The sequence below is a fragment of the Natrix helvetica genome, assembly GCF_964273705.1.
Source record: "Natrix helvetica genome assembly, chromosome: 5".
In the NCBI taxonomy this organism is placed as follows: Eukaryota; Metazoa; Chordata; class Lepidosauria; order Squamata; family Natricidae; genus Natrix; species Natrix helvetica.
Genome location: NC_138551.1, coordinates 77,737,094 through 77,753,966, shown reverse-complemented (window position 1 = coordinate 77,753,966; position 16,873 = coordinate 77,737,094). Strand labels below are relative to the sequence as shown.

The window sequence follows — 16,873 nt, the reverse complement described above, 5'->3', positions numbered from 1 at the left end:
CCACCACCCCGGAGGCCCTCTGGGGGCTTCAAGGATCGTCCGGAGGCTTCCCTGAAGCTTTCGGAACGCTTAAAATGACCCTCCAAGCAAACCGGAAGTCACTTCCAGTTTGCTCAGAGGGTCGTTTTAAGCGTTCCGAAGGCTTCAGGGACCGTCCGGAGGCTTCCCTGATGCCTTCGGAGCGCTTCAAACGACCCTCCGAGCAAACCGGAAGTCAGTGCCTCGCGTGCCCTGACAAATGGCTCCACGTGCCACCTGTGGCATGCGTCCCATAGGTTTGCCATCACTGATATAGGGTTTTCTTTTAAACAAAAAGAAAGCTATATTCTACTGACTGTGGATTTAAAGGCAGAGCTAGCAACGGTTGGAATTGACAATTGCATTGCTGCTAGTCTTCAAACAAAATGAGATGTGTGCCCCGTGTCAGCCTTTTAGAGTCTATGTTTTAATACATTATCTTCAATTGTTCCTCATTCCAGTACTTGGAAATGAAATGAAGACCTGGTATCTCTTTTTCGCACATCAAAAACTTCAAAAGGCTTTCTCGGGTTTCATTTTATTTCAAATTCCATATTGATGGGCTTAAAGTGATTTATTTATTTATTTAAAGCATTCATATTGCTGCCCATCTTTCAATCAGTTCTGTTGTGTCTCACACAAAGATTTTAAAAAAGCACATAAAATCGTTTTGAAAACTATAAAATCAACTACGCATCGTCCTCAACTTACAACAGTTCATTTAGTGACCATTCAAAGTTACAACGGCAGTGAAAAAAAGTGACTTACGACTGCTTTTCACACCTTTGACTCACAGCATCGACAAGGTCATGTGATCAAAATTCAGACGCTTGACAACCGACTCATACTTATGACAGTTGTCCCAGGGTCGCATGACCATCTTTTGTGACTTTCTGACAAGCAAAGTCAATGGGGAAGCCAGATTCACTTAACAACCCTGCCACTAACTTAACAACTACAACGATTCACTTAACAACTGTGGCAAGAAAGGTCATAAAATGGGCATTACTGTCTTGCTTAGCAACAGAAATTTCGGGCTCAATTGTGATCGTAAATCAAGGAGTTAAAACATAAATCATTAAAAACAATAAAAAACTGGGGCCAATCCATGCTAATATACCATTATCTAATCTCCCAACATTCAGGGGATTAAACACCAATCCAAGAAAAGCTATTTTGCCAACATATCAGGGCTGCTTTTATTTTTTTTACATGTATTTGTTTGTTTATATTCCACCTTTTATTATTTTGATAAACAAGTCAAGGCGGCGAACATATCTATTGCTCCTTCTTCCTCTTATTTTCTTCACCACAATGGATTTGTGAGATGTGAGATGGATTTGGCTCAGAGTGACTGGCTAGTTGGATTTCATGGCTAAGACGGGAACTGAACTCACCTCGCTTTCTAGCCTGGTGTTTTAACCACTGGACCAAACTGACTTCTTAAAGATCTTGAAAGTTCTAAAGTTTCAGCTTCCATTTGTGCTACGAGAGGGGCCAGATCAGAAATCATCACTCAAATCTAATAAATGTCTAGTCATATATTAGGACTCCTTAACTACTCTAAGCAGCATAATTACGTGACAATTTACTAAGAATTTCATCCCACATATCATATCTTGGTATTTACTCATTCCGGGCAATCTATTTCTCACATATGCTCTCTTTTCATTATTAACCTCTTAGTGAAATACAAAATTTAAACTAAATTGGAACTATTGAAACTAGCTGTTTAAAACTCTTGTGTTGCACACAGCTGAGTATTTCATTTTCCTAATTTTCAAGAAAATTAGCTTTTGACAGGGCGGGGGGGGGAGCATCCATCTGCCCTCAGGGGGTTTTCTGTACACTAGACTGAATCCATGATGGTTTTTCATTTTTAACAAATTCAGTCCCGCCTCACCCATCCAAGCATAGACAGTTTTTAAAAACCTAATTAGTGGAATTAATATCTTTATTTGATGCAGCTTAGTCTTGAATTATTGCAAGAAACTAAATATGTGGTTGGTTGATTAGGGGCACCCAGGAGGTTCGGCTCCCTCCTGCCACCTCTCCCAAAAGCTCATCTTATGTGATGATAACCATGCTTTACCAATGTTTTCAAGTAAGAGGCAAAAAATATATTCTACAGCAGTCAGTCCAGGGGTGAAATTCAGCAGGTTCTGACAGGTTCTGAAGAACCGGTAGCAGAAAATTTGAGTTGTTCGGAGAACCGGCAAATACCACCTCTGGCTGGCCCCAGAGTGGGGTGGGAATGGAGATTTTGCAATATCCTTCCCCCAGGAGTGAGGAAGGAATTGGGCTTTTGCAGTATCCTTCCCCTGGAGAGGGAATGGGGATTTTGCAGTATCCTTCTCCTGGAGCGGGGAGGGAATGAAGATTTAGCAGTATCCTTACCCTGCCACGCCCACCAAGCCACGCCCACAGAACTTTGAATTTGAATTTCACCACTGGGTAAGTCCCCACTTCAAGTATGTTAAAATATTACATTTAGTAGGAACAGTAAAATGTACAATGGACCAGAACACACAGTTGTAGTGGATTGGCTGGAGAGTGCCAGCTCCTGCATGAGGCAATCTACACTACAATTGGTTGTTGTGGGTATAAAGGTTGTTGTGGGTATCTTGTCTTTTTTCTTTGTGGTCCGTATGCTGTTTAGATTTACCTCATGATGTTCCTATCTTGTCCACTGAGAAAGGAAAAGGAGCAGTATGTGGCTTCTTGAATTTTTTCCAACTTTCTTAAAACTTGTCCATCACTAAATCTATTGACCAGGAGGGGAATGGAGAATGGAGAAGTCGGCAACATTCCAAGCTACAGAAATGTATTGGGAAAATATTTATGGATTTATTTTTTTCATCCACAGCTTCAAGCTGGATATGGCCTACTTTTCAACCTGATCTTTCATTTTACGGTTTCTCCCCCTGGACTAAATTCAGCCCTATTCTGTTCAGTTCTTGGAAAGTTACCCAATCCTCTTTATATAAGTTACGTATTTTCAACATTCTGTTGGATTGGAAAGAATAACAACATGGAGAGATCTTACGAAGCATGACTTAATTCTTTCAAACTCTTTTATCAGCAGTAGGCATAAGAGTATTCAACATTTTCTTCTGATTGCTTGTGTATCTCTGAATATTATCCCATCATACGACATCTGCAGGTATTTCTGCGCACATATTCCACAAAAGCATATGTGGCTCAGTATGTACTACAGGGGTGTCAAACTCAAGACCTGGTGGCCAGATCCAGCCCACGGGATGCTCAGATTTGGCCCGCAGGGCTGCCCTGGAAACAGCAAACGACCAGCCTGTGGTGCCTCTGCCAGCAAAAATGGAGCTAGGGAGGGCCACCGGTGGCTCTCCTGAACTCCATTTCTGCTGGCAGAGGGTTGCAGGAGGCCTTTGCAGCCAAAAACAGCTCGCAATGGCCGCGGGCTGCCCTCCCAAGCTCCTTTTTGCTGGCAGAGGGTTTCAGGAAGCTGTTATAGCCAAAAAAAGAGCTTGGTAGCCCTTTTTCACAGGCAAGCCACTTGGGCCACCACAGACGCCCCTGACACAAGTCAAATCGGGCTGGCCACGCCCACCCTGGCCAAACACAACCCTGATGCAACTTTCAATGAAATTGAGTTTGACACCCCTGATCTACTATCCTTGGTCAGGAAGTGCATCCTATGAATATAAAAAAAAAACCTAACATTTATTCAACAGTGGAACCAGTTTCTGAGGGAAGCAGGGGATCTACATTGCTTGTTACATTGGAACAAAGTAGAACATCCTTTTCTTAAGAAGACCTTAATTTGTAATTCTGCACTGAGCAAAGCTGGGGTCAATTATCAGTTCTGTGATTTGCTGTCTGAACAGTCTACATGCTGGATAAAGTTGGGGGGAAAACAACAACCAGATGTTGAAGGTTATGGTTCAGATAATCAACTATTTCTGAGTAATAATCCAATTTTGTGTAATGGTTAGGATGCTGAACAACAATTCTACCCAGTCAGCTGGTGGCTTTGGGACAGTCATTCTCTCTCAGTCCAGATCATCTAATAGGGTAATTGTTGTGGGAAAAATAAAGAAATGGGAGTTTTATGTCTATTACTTTAACTTTACAAACAGAGGTGGGATGGCATAAATCTAATAAACATTGCATGACAGAATTGTCCAGGAGTACAAATCCCATATTTATAAAAGGGGAGTTAGTTCCTATGAGATAGTTAGTTTGAGTAACCCCAGAAAGTCCCTAGAAAATTAGTCCTGCTCTATCAGTCTATCCTCCTCCAATCTGGAGGTAACCTAGCAGTAGCAGGGTCTAAGAATCTAATACTATGTTTCTATAAATATCAAGGGAGTGTTTTTCAGATATTCTAGCAGGAACTACTTCCGCTGAGAGCCCAACCATGTTTGCCATCAACTGTACTTCACAGGCATTCTAATTTGAGCAACACATGATATTCCTCTGGGTTCCAAAAGATATCCATCTTTTTTTTCTGCTGCATTATCAGTGTTAGCCTAAAACACATGCCCTGTTCTCCCTTGTGGTAAGAAGAACACTCAGATTGTCCAGTTCTTCCTCCAAATTTTTCACTTCATAAACAGAGGATGGGTTCTTCCTTCCACTGCATTTTATTTCAGATCCACTCCAATATGGACTAGAAAAATCTCTGCCAACTAAGAGGTATGCCCTTATATTTACGGATCTCCTGGAATGAGATTTGCTCAAACACACATCACGCATTCTGAAATTATGAAGAAGGACATGTCAATGTCTTACACGGGTGAGAGTAGAGCAATATTTAAATTGACAAAAAAAATCTGTCCAGGCCAATTTTGTGTAGTGGTTAAGATGCTGAACAAAAATTCCAGGCACCAGCTGGTGACTTTGAACCAGTCACTCTCTCTCAGTCCAGGTCATGTAATAGGCTGATTGTTGTTATTGTTGTAAATTACAAGATTAAGGAAGTTTGGTCGTCTTCAAAATTATCCAGTTGTAGGCATCTTTTAGTACTTGCAGTCAGGATAGCAGCCGAGAATGTGAAGTTCATTATTCCAAGAATATATTAAGGAACATAAAATTAAGTGATTGAGAAGGCAGGATGTTATGGTCTTTGTGGGGTACTGAGATGGAAGTGGTTAATTTGTGGCTAAGGGAACGCTCATAATTCCAGGGCAAATTTCTAAAAGGGCATTCAGCAAAATCAGCAGGATGATTAAGAACAATAATCTAGACTTCCGCTTCCGGGACCGAATGGCGACGGACGTGTAGTCTGCCGATCGCTCCCTTGGCGGGCTCCAAAAGGAGCACAGGAGGCTCGAGCAAAGGGTCTCCTGCCGAAAGGCGGCTTGCGGTGAGCCTAGGGGCCTCTCCAGGTCTTTTACTATTTTTACACTTCTGATGGTTTTGCAGTTTTCCTGCCTTGCTTGTTTCAACCTCTGGAGGAGCTTAGATTGGAGGGGGGGGGAAATTCCACCCCCCTCGGAAAAGCGGCGTTTGAAAAATCCCTCCCCTTCATGGGGGAGAGAGAAAGTTTAAAAACTACTTTCACTTCCCTTAAATAATGGGGGGGGGGAATCTTCTTTGGCTACAATTGCGAGAGAAAGGATGGCTGAACTGATTCTTTTTTAAACTATTTATGGAAATTTTGACTTTGTTGTTTTCCTGATCACCTATACTGGCTGACCCAAGATGGCCAACTTCCTCCTTCTTCTTTGTCTTTATGAATGAGACTCCTCCCTTGGAAAACTTTATGGCTTTCAACTAATTTCCACCCCAGAGACCTCCAGGAGCCTCTTCAAATACGTTACTCTCCTGGACTTGGAATATTTTGACCCACCTATTTGTTTTAACTTCTCTGCTAGAGGACCTGTTCTCCTTTGGACTTGCTTGTTTGGTGATCCCTGCCGGCTGTGCTCTCCCACAGACGCCATTTCTTTGTACAGAATAACAATTAACTCTGAGCCTTATGATGGGTCCTAAGAAATTACCACCTGGTAAGGCCTCGTCGGCCCCAACATCTTCAACGTCTAGCCCTGCACACCAGTCACAAATGGGATCTTTCCTATAACCAAAGCCTCTGAAGAGAGTGCAAAAGACCTGTCTACCCAGCAGATGCTTCAAAACATCTTAAAGGGACAGGACGAAATTAAACAACAATTGCAGGACTTAAAGGAAGAGCTCAGAGAGACGAACCAGCAAACCACACGGAATGAACAGAGGATTGGTGTGTTGGAGGAGGAGGCGGTTGGGATTAGAGATGAGATGAAGACAATCCAGAGGGGGAATACAGAATTTGGGAACCAGATGTTAAAAATGGAATTTAAAAGGATGTCTTTTTTTCTTAGGTTCCAAAATTTGCCAGAAGTTGAGAATGAAGATCTCAAGGAGATTATGACCACAATACTAGCAGAGTATATGAATAGAGAGAAACAACAGCTTTGGTGGGACATTGACCTGATTTATAGGGTTAATTCGGCCTACACAAGAACACACAATGTCCCAAGGGAAGTTCATATTAAATTTCTTAGAAAAACTACAAGAGATGAGGTTCTAGGAGCTCAAAGGGGAGGACCACTAAAATATAAAGATAAAGAGATAACCATTCTTAAACAGATCCCCAAAAAAGTAAGAGATAATAGAAGGAAATATTCCTTCTTAGCAAAAAAATTATATAATAATGGGGTCTGGTTCAGATGGCTTTTTCCAGAAGGCATGCTGATTTTTTGGGAGGGCAGCAGAATTAGAATTCACACACCAGCGGAAGCAGAGGCTTTCGCTAAAAAACATAGTGCTCTTTTAGGTGAAATGGGGGATGTCACACAAGGAACAAGGGAGGGAGGGACTTAGGCTCAGCCGGTGGATGGGAGAGAGGATGCAACAGCTAGAAGACTCAGATCACAAAAGTGATTTGGAATACTACTGCAATTGTTGCTACAATGTATTTTTATGGAAGTGATACAAAACAAATGATTGAAACATACTGATGATTTTGTGTCAAATTTTAAACTGCTAATACTTAGGTAAATGCTGATATTTTTCTATCATTGTTTGTAAGTTGCAAGATCTGGGGGGGGGCTCCTCCTCCCCGCACGATGTTGCTGTCAAAATGTTTTATACCCTATAACCCTTTTTCCCTGAAATCTTTTTAAAAACCAATAAAAATTTGAATAACAAAAAGAACAATAATCTGAAATTTGCCATTTTCTTGACTTGGCTATATGGCAGTATCGATGAAGCTGCTGTTTAAATGATCTACTATGTTTGAATGTACAGAACTCTTCGAAGGTTAAAAAATTAGGGGTGGGGAAGATTCCTAGAAAAGCACACTATATATAGTTCTAATCGGTACACTGCAAAAGATATTCCAAAGCCCCAAAAGGCATAGGAGCAGGCAATTAGAATTATTTGGAGGCTAGAGCAACTTGCATATACATGAATATTAAACAGCATTTGAGACTATGTGGTTTGGAAAGAAAAAAAACAATAGGATGCATGATATCTTAGTGTGGAAAATGTGAAGGAAACAAGACATTTCCTCATCCTCTAGCTTACCCAGCATTAAGGACTTGGGATTCCTGATGAATCTCAATGCCCAGGAAATTTAGGACCAATAAAAATATTTATTTCTCTGCTTGATGCATAACTATGGAACTGATTGCCGGCAGGTGCCAACAAAGGTCACCCATTAAGATGGCTTGGAAAGTGAGCCTCATCTTGAAAGAGAATTTATTTTAAATCCACAGCAGCAGTGGAATAACAGAAGAAAAGGGCCTTTTGCCTTGAAAACTTGAAAGGTTTCAGGATACATTGGCTTGGCAACACTGCCCCTAGAAGAGTGAGCCAGATGGGCCTTCAATATAATGCAACGTTATTTTAATACTCTCAGCAGACAGAAGAGAAGCAATGTGAGTGGTTTGTGTAGGAATCAGGAATTATAGAAATAACTGTTCTGGGGAAATAGGCAAGTTTGAAGGGGGATGCATCCTAACCACATTCCTTGGCTGGATTGGACTTTTGTGGGCCTGCGTTTTAATGCCTTTGTTGAAGTTGTTTCTTGTTAAGTAATCACAACCTGATTTATTATGGAACATCTGCAATGTGAGAAATTAACTTACCTCTGCAGCAAGGTGCTTTCAAATCTCCTAGCTCACCTCTGCCTGACTCATTTCCTATTTATTCTTGTCGTCCTTCTTGCCCTCCAAAATTCTGCTGACCTGGATTCTAGAATGCTAAAGTGTCCTTCTTTTGCATAGAAACCCTGGGTCATCATTTTTAAGGCCAGCAAACATGTCTGGCTTCATGTCCCAGAACAGAATTTGCCCACGGCTGTGGAACTGAGACCTACAGAGTTTTTTTCTCCATCCACGGAGAAATTAGAAGAAAAACTGACTATCTATAAACCAAAAGTGACCTTTTAAAGCCAACTCCTCTTATCTTCTAAGAATGAAAACTTGCTTACCATTTGCTATTTACAGAAATGTGAGTAACTTCACAATTAGTGAAAATGCCCATTTCAATATAAGCCTTTGATGGCATTTTAATTCTTTTCCATTTAATTATAAGATTTTCTGAAAAGCCGCCACTGCAATCCAAAATATACAAAGGCTAGTTTCAATATTAAAACTCTATTTCAGAATACTTAATTGTTTTGTTCATTAGCATTCTTTCTAGATCCTCCAGTAAAGTCTCTTTCAAGCTGAGCTTAACCCCTAATGATTTCATGAACCCATCCATAGAGTTTTCTCAGCAACCATACCAAAGTATTCTTGTCTTCTCTCAGAATGATTTTTTAGCTTCCCATGCTATATATTTGGGATTCTTTGGCAGCTTCTCCCATCTAATTTCTAATCAAGTCTGACTCTCCTTAGCTTCCACCTGTGAAGCCTCTTGCTTTGAGCTATCCTTCTTAGATAATAAGGTTCTGCTCTGTGGGGAATAATATTCTATACTTCCATGCATGATCACTGTGAGGGATTCTGAATTGCTGCATTCTGGCTGTAAAGGTCAGGCTATAAATTGTGCTAATTTTGTGAGCCTTATGCAACATTTCTGAGGGAGGTAACCAACCTTGGCAACTTTTTTTAAGACTTGTGGACTTCAACTCCCTGAATTCCCCAGCTAGCACGGAGAATGAAGTCTACAAGTCTTAAAGTTGGCAAAGCTGGACATTGCTGGTTTATAACCTGCAACCTTCACTAACTATTGGAAGTCAAAAGTGGCCATATGTCTCCCTTTCCAGGATGCCCATTAGACATGGCTCTACCGACTAGCTGTGTGTTCAGTTTTGATGTAAAAGAGAACTTTGCAAAGAGAGATTAATGTAGGGAATTCCTCCACAAGGGTAGAAAAACTATGAAAAGCTGAAGAAGTCTTACCTCTAAAAGAATACAAAAGGAACTTAAAATCTTCCATCCTTAACAATGATAAATTAGCTGAATCTACTTCAGTTGGGAAGTTAAATATTGGAAAAAAAGAAATGTGCAGACTCATGGCCATGGCTGACTTTTTTTTTAACCCTACCCTGAGAAAATCTTTGGTGCAGACATATGAAAGCATTTGTTCCTTTCTTTTTTAAGGCATTAGGAATCTTTTCAAAGCCCAGAGCTCTCCTTTTTTTATCTTTATTGTTTTCCTTATTGTCAAAACTTAGACTGAAATTTAAAGAACCTCTTAAAGAATTTGATTGAATTTGATTTTGACTTGGTTTCAGGAAACTATAAAGCATCCTTTGTTGAAAATAATAAAACATGGCTCCCCACCCTATCCCAATCCTGCTCGAGTTTTCCCTAGCCTGATACAATGGATACAGCTAACCTAATTCTCAGCTAACAATGACTTTCTCCAGTCCTGGAAAATAACAGGTTAAGGAAGACTGGTATCTCGAATCACACATTACAAATTGTAAATTACATTTAATAATGTGTAATATGTTGTAATAATATGTAGTACAGATGACACCCTATTTTACTATGCTATCAAAACTCTCAGGATTTCTGCAAGAATTACAAGCCTATTTTACAATGTTGTGGGATGGTGAAACAATTCCTGTTAATCATAAAAAGCAAAAGACATATTTCATTTCACATAATTCTCAGAACTACCACATAACACGCTTCTCCTGATTGACACGAGTCTCCAAGGTTTTTTAAAAAAAGATACTTCTGAACAAGCATGGATGCCAAAAACACTCAAAAGGTTTTAATGTTATTTGAATGGGGTTTTATTTTTTGGTGCGGCATACACATAAGGAAACATCAAAAGAAGAAGAAAGTTGTACTCTATTGGATAATAAGACAGAATAAAACCTGTTGATCATCCAGCACTTGGAGGTGTCCATTTCTGTGCAGAACCAAGCTGATGGATCAATCTACTCAAGAAGAAGGATTCTGTTTACAATATTGCATACTCCTGGGCAGATATCCTGTTTCTAACAATACAACTTGATACTCATGAATAGTTTACACCAGGCCATGGCTATCCCTGTAGGACAGAGTGAGCCAAAATTAGCCAAATACATTTCATCTGAATACCTTGTCATCTGGTGGACTCTGAGTGACTTATACAGCCATAACTGAGTTAAAGGAATAAAAATGATTCATTGATAAAGGTGATCATTGATAATTACCCTGTTTCCCTGAAAATAAGACCTCCACGGATAATAAGCTCAATCGGGCTTTTGAGCTTATGCGCTAAAATAAGCCCTCACCGAAAATATTGTAACATGGCAGCAGCCATGGGGTGACCATGCTGGCCGCTTCCTGCACCTCAAAAATAATAAGACCTCCCCAAAAATAAGGCCAAGTGCTTATTTCAGGGGTTAAAAGAAAATAAGACTCTCTTATTTTCGGGAAAACACAGTAGGATGTTGAACTAGCAGAGCTATTCTGAAGGGTTTCCGTGCATCCTCTTCTCTTCACATCAAATATCCATTCTTTTGCCCGACTTTTACAGTTTACTGTAGTTGTCTATTCTTTTTAAGGCTATAGCAACTCAAAAGAGACCCCTGCTGGATTGCTTACAAAATCGATTCTCAACTCAAGTCAAACAAATGTTATGCTTCCAGGCAAACTTTTCACACCTTTTGCAGATAAACTCTTCAACCTCATCAATAGTTCATGTTTTCCAAGATAGGCAGATAAAGAAATAAAATTGATATTCCAGTGGTAAAAAAAAAAAAACCCCACTCAAAATCCAGAAGTTTTGAGGGACGTACAAAGCCCCCTATTTGATGGCAGGAATAACTTTTATTAAGTATACCTTTAGTTTTCTGGGAATGGCAATACCAGGAAGGGTTCCTTTACGGTGGAACCTCTAGAAAGGTTAGAAGCTCATCAGATAGATTAGCCTTCCAGTGTTTCTATCAACTCAGACATTTTCTGAACAAACTTGTTTTGCGAGACAGGTGTTCAAAGCCAGGGTATCATTTCACGATGGTGAGTTCAGAACAATTATTCTCTTTTCACTGGTTCCTTAGGATAACCCCTAAACACTTCCTGAAAGAGGTTCCCAACCTATTTTACAGGTGGCAGCAGGTTTCGATTTAAAGGAGGGGGGGGGAATTGGCTGTAGTTTATCCTCATTACGATTCTAGATAATTTCTCTATATGTAAAATGAATCTTAGCATTAATTAACACACCATAATTATAGAACGTTACAAATCGGGATGATTAATAGGTAATCCAGTGAAGGAATCCTAAATGGGTAATCCTTTGCATTGAACTCAGCCTGACCAAGGGTCGGGACCCAACTTCTTCGAGCTTCGCGTGATCTTTTCTTTTTTTCCCACCGAGAAACCCAAACCTTCAAGCGGATTATACTAGAACAAAGAAAAGAGCGCCATCCGGAGAAGCGCGGGAAACCCGAAGCGGTTTCAACCCGCCTCAATTTAGCCGGCCGGCTTGCGCGCCGGCTAAGACGGCGCTGCCTTCCCTCAAGCCAGGCAGGCTTCCACGTGGCCCCGAGCTTCAGCCGGCCGAGCCGCCCCGCCGTCCGGGGTGGTTTGGTTGGCGCGCCTTCCTCACCTGTCGATGCTGATCACGCAGAGGGTCATGATGGAGGCGGTGCAGCACATCACGTCCATGGCGATGAAGACGTTGCAGAAGCCGCTGCCGAAGATCCACTCGCCACCGATGAGGTCGGTCACGCTGACGAAGGGCATGACGGCCACGGCCACCGACAGGTCGGCCAAGGCCAGCGAGACGATGAGATAGTTGGAAGGCTGGCGGAGCTTCTTGACGAAGCAGACCGAGATGACCACCAGGCAGTTGCCCGCGATGGTCAGCAGCGTGATGAGCGTCAGGGCGGCTCCGATCACCACTTTCTCCACGTTGCCGTAGTTCAGGATCTGCTCGCCGCACTGCGTGTCGTTGCCGGCGTCGCCGAAGCCCGGGCTGAGCGCGCTGGGACCGCCGGTGGGGCTGCTCCCGACGCCGCCGCCTCCTCCGACGCCGCTGCCGACGCCTTCGCCTCCCCCTCCGGGGCCGGCGGTGACCCCTTGCAGAAGTTTCCCGCCTATCCCTAAACGGGGCGGATTCAGCGAGCCAGAAATCATCCTCGCCCCGCCGGTGCCGCCCAACGGCCGGGGAGGCTCCGGCGCCCAGGAGTCCAGGGTGCCGCTAGCCAAGAGGGGGCAGCTGCTGGCGCCGTGGCAGACGAGGACCATATTGAGGAGGGCTACCCACGAAGCCCACTGCCGCCAGCCCGCATGCCCGCTTCTCCACGCGGCGGCGGTTCCCAGCGCTCCGGCGTCCCCGGGCTGCTTCCGCCCACGCAGCCAGCCGCTCGCTCCGGCCGCCGAAGCTGCGCCTCTCTCCGCCCGCTTCACCTGGAGCCGGAGATGGAGCCGCGCGCGGAGGCCAAGCGCCACTTCCCCGCCGCCGAGGGCTCTGGCATCGTCTGCGGGGCTCCCTCCGGCGGGCGGCGGCGCGGGCGCAGAGCGAGGAGATCCGCCTCCGTAGGGGGCAGTGCGAGCTCGGCGCCGACCCAGCTTCTTGGCCCGAGGGCCGGACTCGCCTCTAAGCCGGACCTCGCTATTCGACGTCGATGGCCGGAATCCCAAGTCGTGCCAGAAAGCGGGAACTTTGAGGAGCGCTTCTGGCGGGGAGCCCGTCGGCGCAGGCGGTGGGGAGGAGGGGGAAGAAACGCTCCCGGGTGGAGGAGGCTAATCCGAGGCGCCTTTCCCTCCCCCGGACGGAGCCCGAATCGGGGGGCAGGTTCTGTTCTTTGAGCGCGCCGAGCGTGCGTTTCCAAAAGTCCGGAGCGCCGCGTAGACTGGGTTGCTTGCAAACAGACCAGGAAAGCTGCCCTTTCTTCGCTGCTCTCCGCTAGCCGGGCGGGTTTCTGCAGCCTCCTACGGGAGCTCAGCCCTGGCGGGTTTTCCTGGGCTTTCCACCGGCTTTTCTTTACCTTCCTCGAATCGGTTGTGGACATTTAAGTGCGGCCCGCGCAAGCTGGGCTTTCGGGTAGCGTCAGAGGCAGCAGAGGAGCGTGGCGGTCTCGCAGTTTGAATGCGGGAGTTCAAGCCGGCGATTTGTTTTTTTCCCTGGCTTCGCTTCTCTTTCCACCCAGCCGCACCTGCGGGTGGGGAAAAGGACCCCCTGTGGTTCGTATAATGTTAGGCGGGGCGGGATTTGGCCATTTTTGGCCGCTTTCTCCCAGCCATCACCTGTTCCCCTCCGATTGTGGTCACTGGGATACGATTTCTTTAAATAGCGATGTCTCTACTGGGGATTTCCAGTCCTTTCCTCCGGGTCTTCCCTTATTCCTGGAGCTGCCACTGCAGTGCAGAGATGCTGGGCTTTCTTTCTTTTTTTAAAGAAAGTTTATAACGAAGGAAGATTGACAGACCTATCTGGGAAAAAGAGCAGTCTGCTTGAATTTTTTTTTTAAAGGTTGATCGTTTTTAGGGCGTTAAAATAATAATTAAAAGACTCTTGCATTGATGCTTCAGGAGATAGCTAGACCCACGTTAAAAAAAACAGGATAGTGGGAGAAAAATTCACATTCGCCTCCATTCCTGAAAAATGCACAGTCCAGATGGAGTTATATTGCAAATGTCCTTCTTTACCTGGTTCAGTTTCAGCCAGCTCCCGTTCCCATGTTCCACTTACCAGACATAATTGGGGTGGGGGAGGGATTGCCATGGGAGAGGGAAGGTATTAAAATTTAAAAAATAGGAAAAATGAAGCTATGCAATTTTAACTACACAATTTGGGATGAACCCCCTTGGATTGGGGTGGAAGTGGGAATGGATTTCCAGAGAAAAAATACTGCAGACTACAGGAACTCGTATCGCTATTCAGGTGATCCTGAGGACACAGATAAACCTCCAAGGGCTTTAATGACCCTCTGAAAGGATGCAAATGACCAGCTGTCTGCAAGGAATATAAATCCTTCCATTCCCCACCATCTAATCAGAGCTGAAGAAGCTTCTTGGATGAGAAATGAAACATCTTCAAAAGAAAAAAACAAGTAAGACCAGTTGCCTCCCGGAAAAACATCTTTGGGACAACCTTGACCTGGATGACTGAGAATCTCTACAGACTTTTAGGAAAAATGAAATATCCTGGTTGACAGGCCCACTCTATTCATGGTAGGTATCTGTCAAAATGGATGTATGCCTAGAGATCGGGCATGGAAAGGATGATGCCACAGCACTCCAAAGCTGCCAAAGGGAGCTTGGTCAGTGACAATATAACATCTTAGAGGCCAGATGGCTGCGCACATGGATGCTGCAGCTGGGTAACTCCTTTTTTCAATGTATAGTGTTGATTGGGGTTTTTTCCCCTTGATTGAACCCTGTGGGGCAAGGGGCATCTATAGTCGGCAAGCCTTTATTTAGCCTTTGGAAAAGCTGGCCACAACATCATCCTTCAACATCTCTAGAAGAACACACCGAAGAGCTTAATGAAATTAAATTAGTTCCAGCTGCCATTCAAGATGGCTGCGCACATGGATGAACCCCGTGGGGAAAGGGGGCATCTATAGTCGGCAAGCCTTGTTACCAATTGGATTGAAATGTGAAAAGACCATTACAGACAATTTTATACGTTCTTATAAAATACCGGAGGAGGCAGCTAGGCCCCTGGGGGAGCCATGGATTACTATCCCCGCAGGAAGGAGGAGGAGGAGGAGAAAATGGACAGGAAAAGAAATAGAGGATGTTGTGCAGGCGTTCTTTTTAAGATGAGAGGAATTGAAGATATATGTGGAACATCATCCTTGCAGAAATAATAAGGTTGCCCCCCACATTCTTTCAAAAAGCATGAAGACTTGGTTTTGCCAGCAGGTCAGAGACCCCAGGGTACTACAGATCCCAGCAAGGAGTTGGTCCGATTGTTGTCATCAGGGGTATCATTATGCTTTTATCAACCATGGAAGATGGAAGGCTTTTGACTATACAGGTAATCCTCCTTTAGTGACTTCTTGTTTAGGAAGCATTTGAAGTTACAATAGTTCTCAACAAGAAGACATGGATGGTCCTTGAAGTTATGGCTGTCGCAGTGTCCCCACAGTCACAGGATCATGATTGGGGCACTGGGTAACCGGCATACAGTTACAGTGGTTACAGCTTCCCACAGTCACATGATCATTGCAGTAGTCCAGACGAGACGTCAAACTAAAGACTCACCTGTTTCGATTAGCTGGCTTGGCCCACTCATAGTTTTATTTTACCTCCTGGCTGATATTTTTAATTGGGAATTTCTGGGGTAACTATTTTAAATTTAATTCTTTGGGGTATTTTTAGGGGTCATTTTTTTTAAATAATGTATTTTAAATGCTTTACTTGAATGTACAGTTTTCATAACCTCCTCCATTTAAGCATTTAAGTATTTAAATATTTAAGTATTTGTGTATTTATGTATTCTTTTTTATGTATTCCACTGACTGTACACCGCCCCAAGTCCCTTTTGGGAGAGGGGGCGGTCTAGAAATATGAATAAAGTAAAGTAAAGTAAGTAATCACCACTTGTGATCTTCACTGCCAGCTTCCAATAACTCAAAGTCAATGAGAAAACCAGCCACCACCTGATGTTGTGCTTAATGACTGCACACGATTCCTTAACAACCACAACCTGAACTGTCAGTGTACACTGAAGATCGTATTTAATTTCATTGTACAAGGTGCAATGACAATAAAGTAAACTAAACTAAATAACACCAATGAGCCCTTATAGATTGTATTGCAGAAATTATGTCAAAAGAAGGGAAACATTTGAACAACAGAACCACTAAAAACAATTTTGGATTGGCTTTGCAGTGGGATTGGGCCCCCCAAAACAGTCAACAATGTGCTTGTGTGCTGCTATGAAGATGCACCCATCACCCAGCCTTTACTGGACTGTGAAAGTTTGATTCATTACTGATCATCGCCGTAAAAAATGGTCAGATGTCAATATAAATTTGATAGTTTGGAAATTATTTGACCCGAATGCCTGATAGGATTTGAGGTGCGCACAGATAATACTTTGCTCTGAACAGTTTTTTTCTTCCTCATGAAAAGTGAGTCAATCTTACAAGCTCAGGTTTCAAGGATTGAAACCTGATGAATGAAAGATCAAACCAAGCCAACTTCAGAACAGTGGAATCAATTCACACAACCATTGTATTGTCCATTCATCTCTCTGGGCATTGTATATAGCAAGAGCACTTAGATTTTAAAAAAATATTTTTTTTATTTTTAAACAAACATAAACAAACAAAACATATAACATAAAAACATCTTCAATTACATTCAATGTGTCGATTGGTTACAAGGTTTTTGTGCATTTAAAAAATATTTTTAAAAATATTTTTTAAAAATATTTTTTTTATTTTTAAACAAACATAAACAAACAAAACATATAACATAAAAACATCTTC

General features: G+C 43.0%; 1 protein-coding gene across 1 annotated transcript in view; it reads right to left on the bottom strand.

Annotated features, from left to right (window-relative positions):
• Positions 1 to 12,674, bottom strand: part of HTR7 (5-hydroxytryptamine receptor 7) — a gene marked incomplete at its 5' end in the record, with an annotated part of 93,170 nt that extends 80,496 nt beyond the window's left edge. Inside the window, one exon of the mRNA XM_081955339.1 lies at positions 12,034 to 12,674. Coding sequence (XP_081811465.1) covers positions 12,034 to 12,674 — 641 coding nt within the window. The remainder of the gene's footprint in view (positions 1 to 12,033) is intronic.
• Positions 12,675 to 16,873: the final 4,199 nt, after the last annotated feature.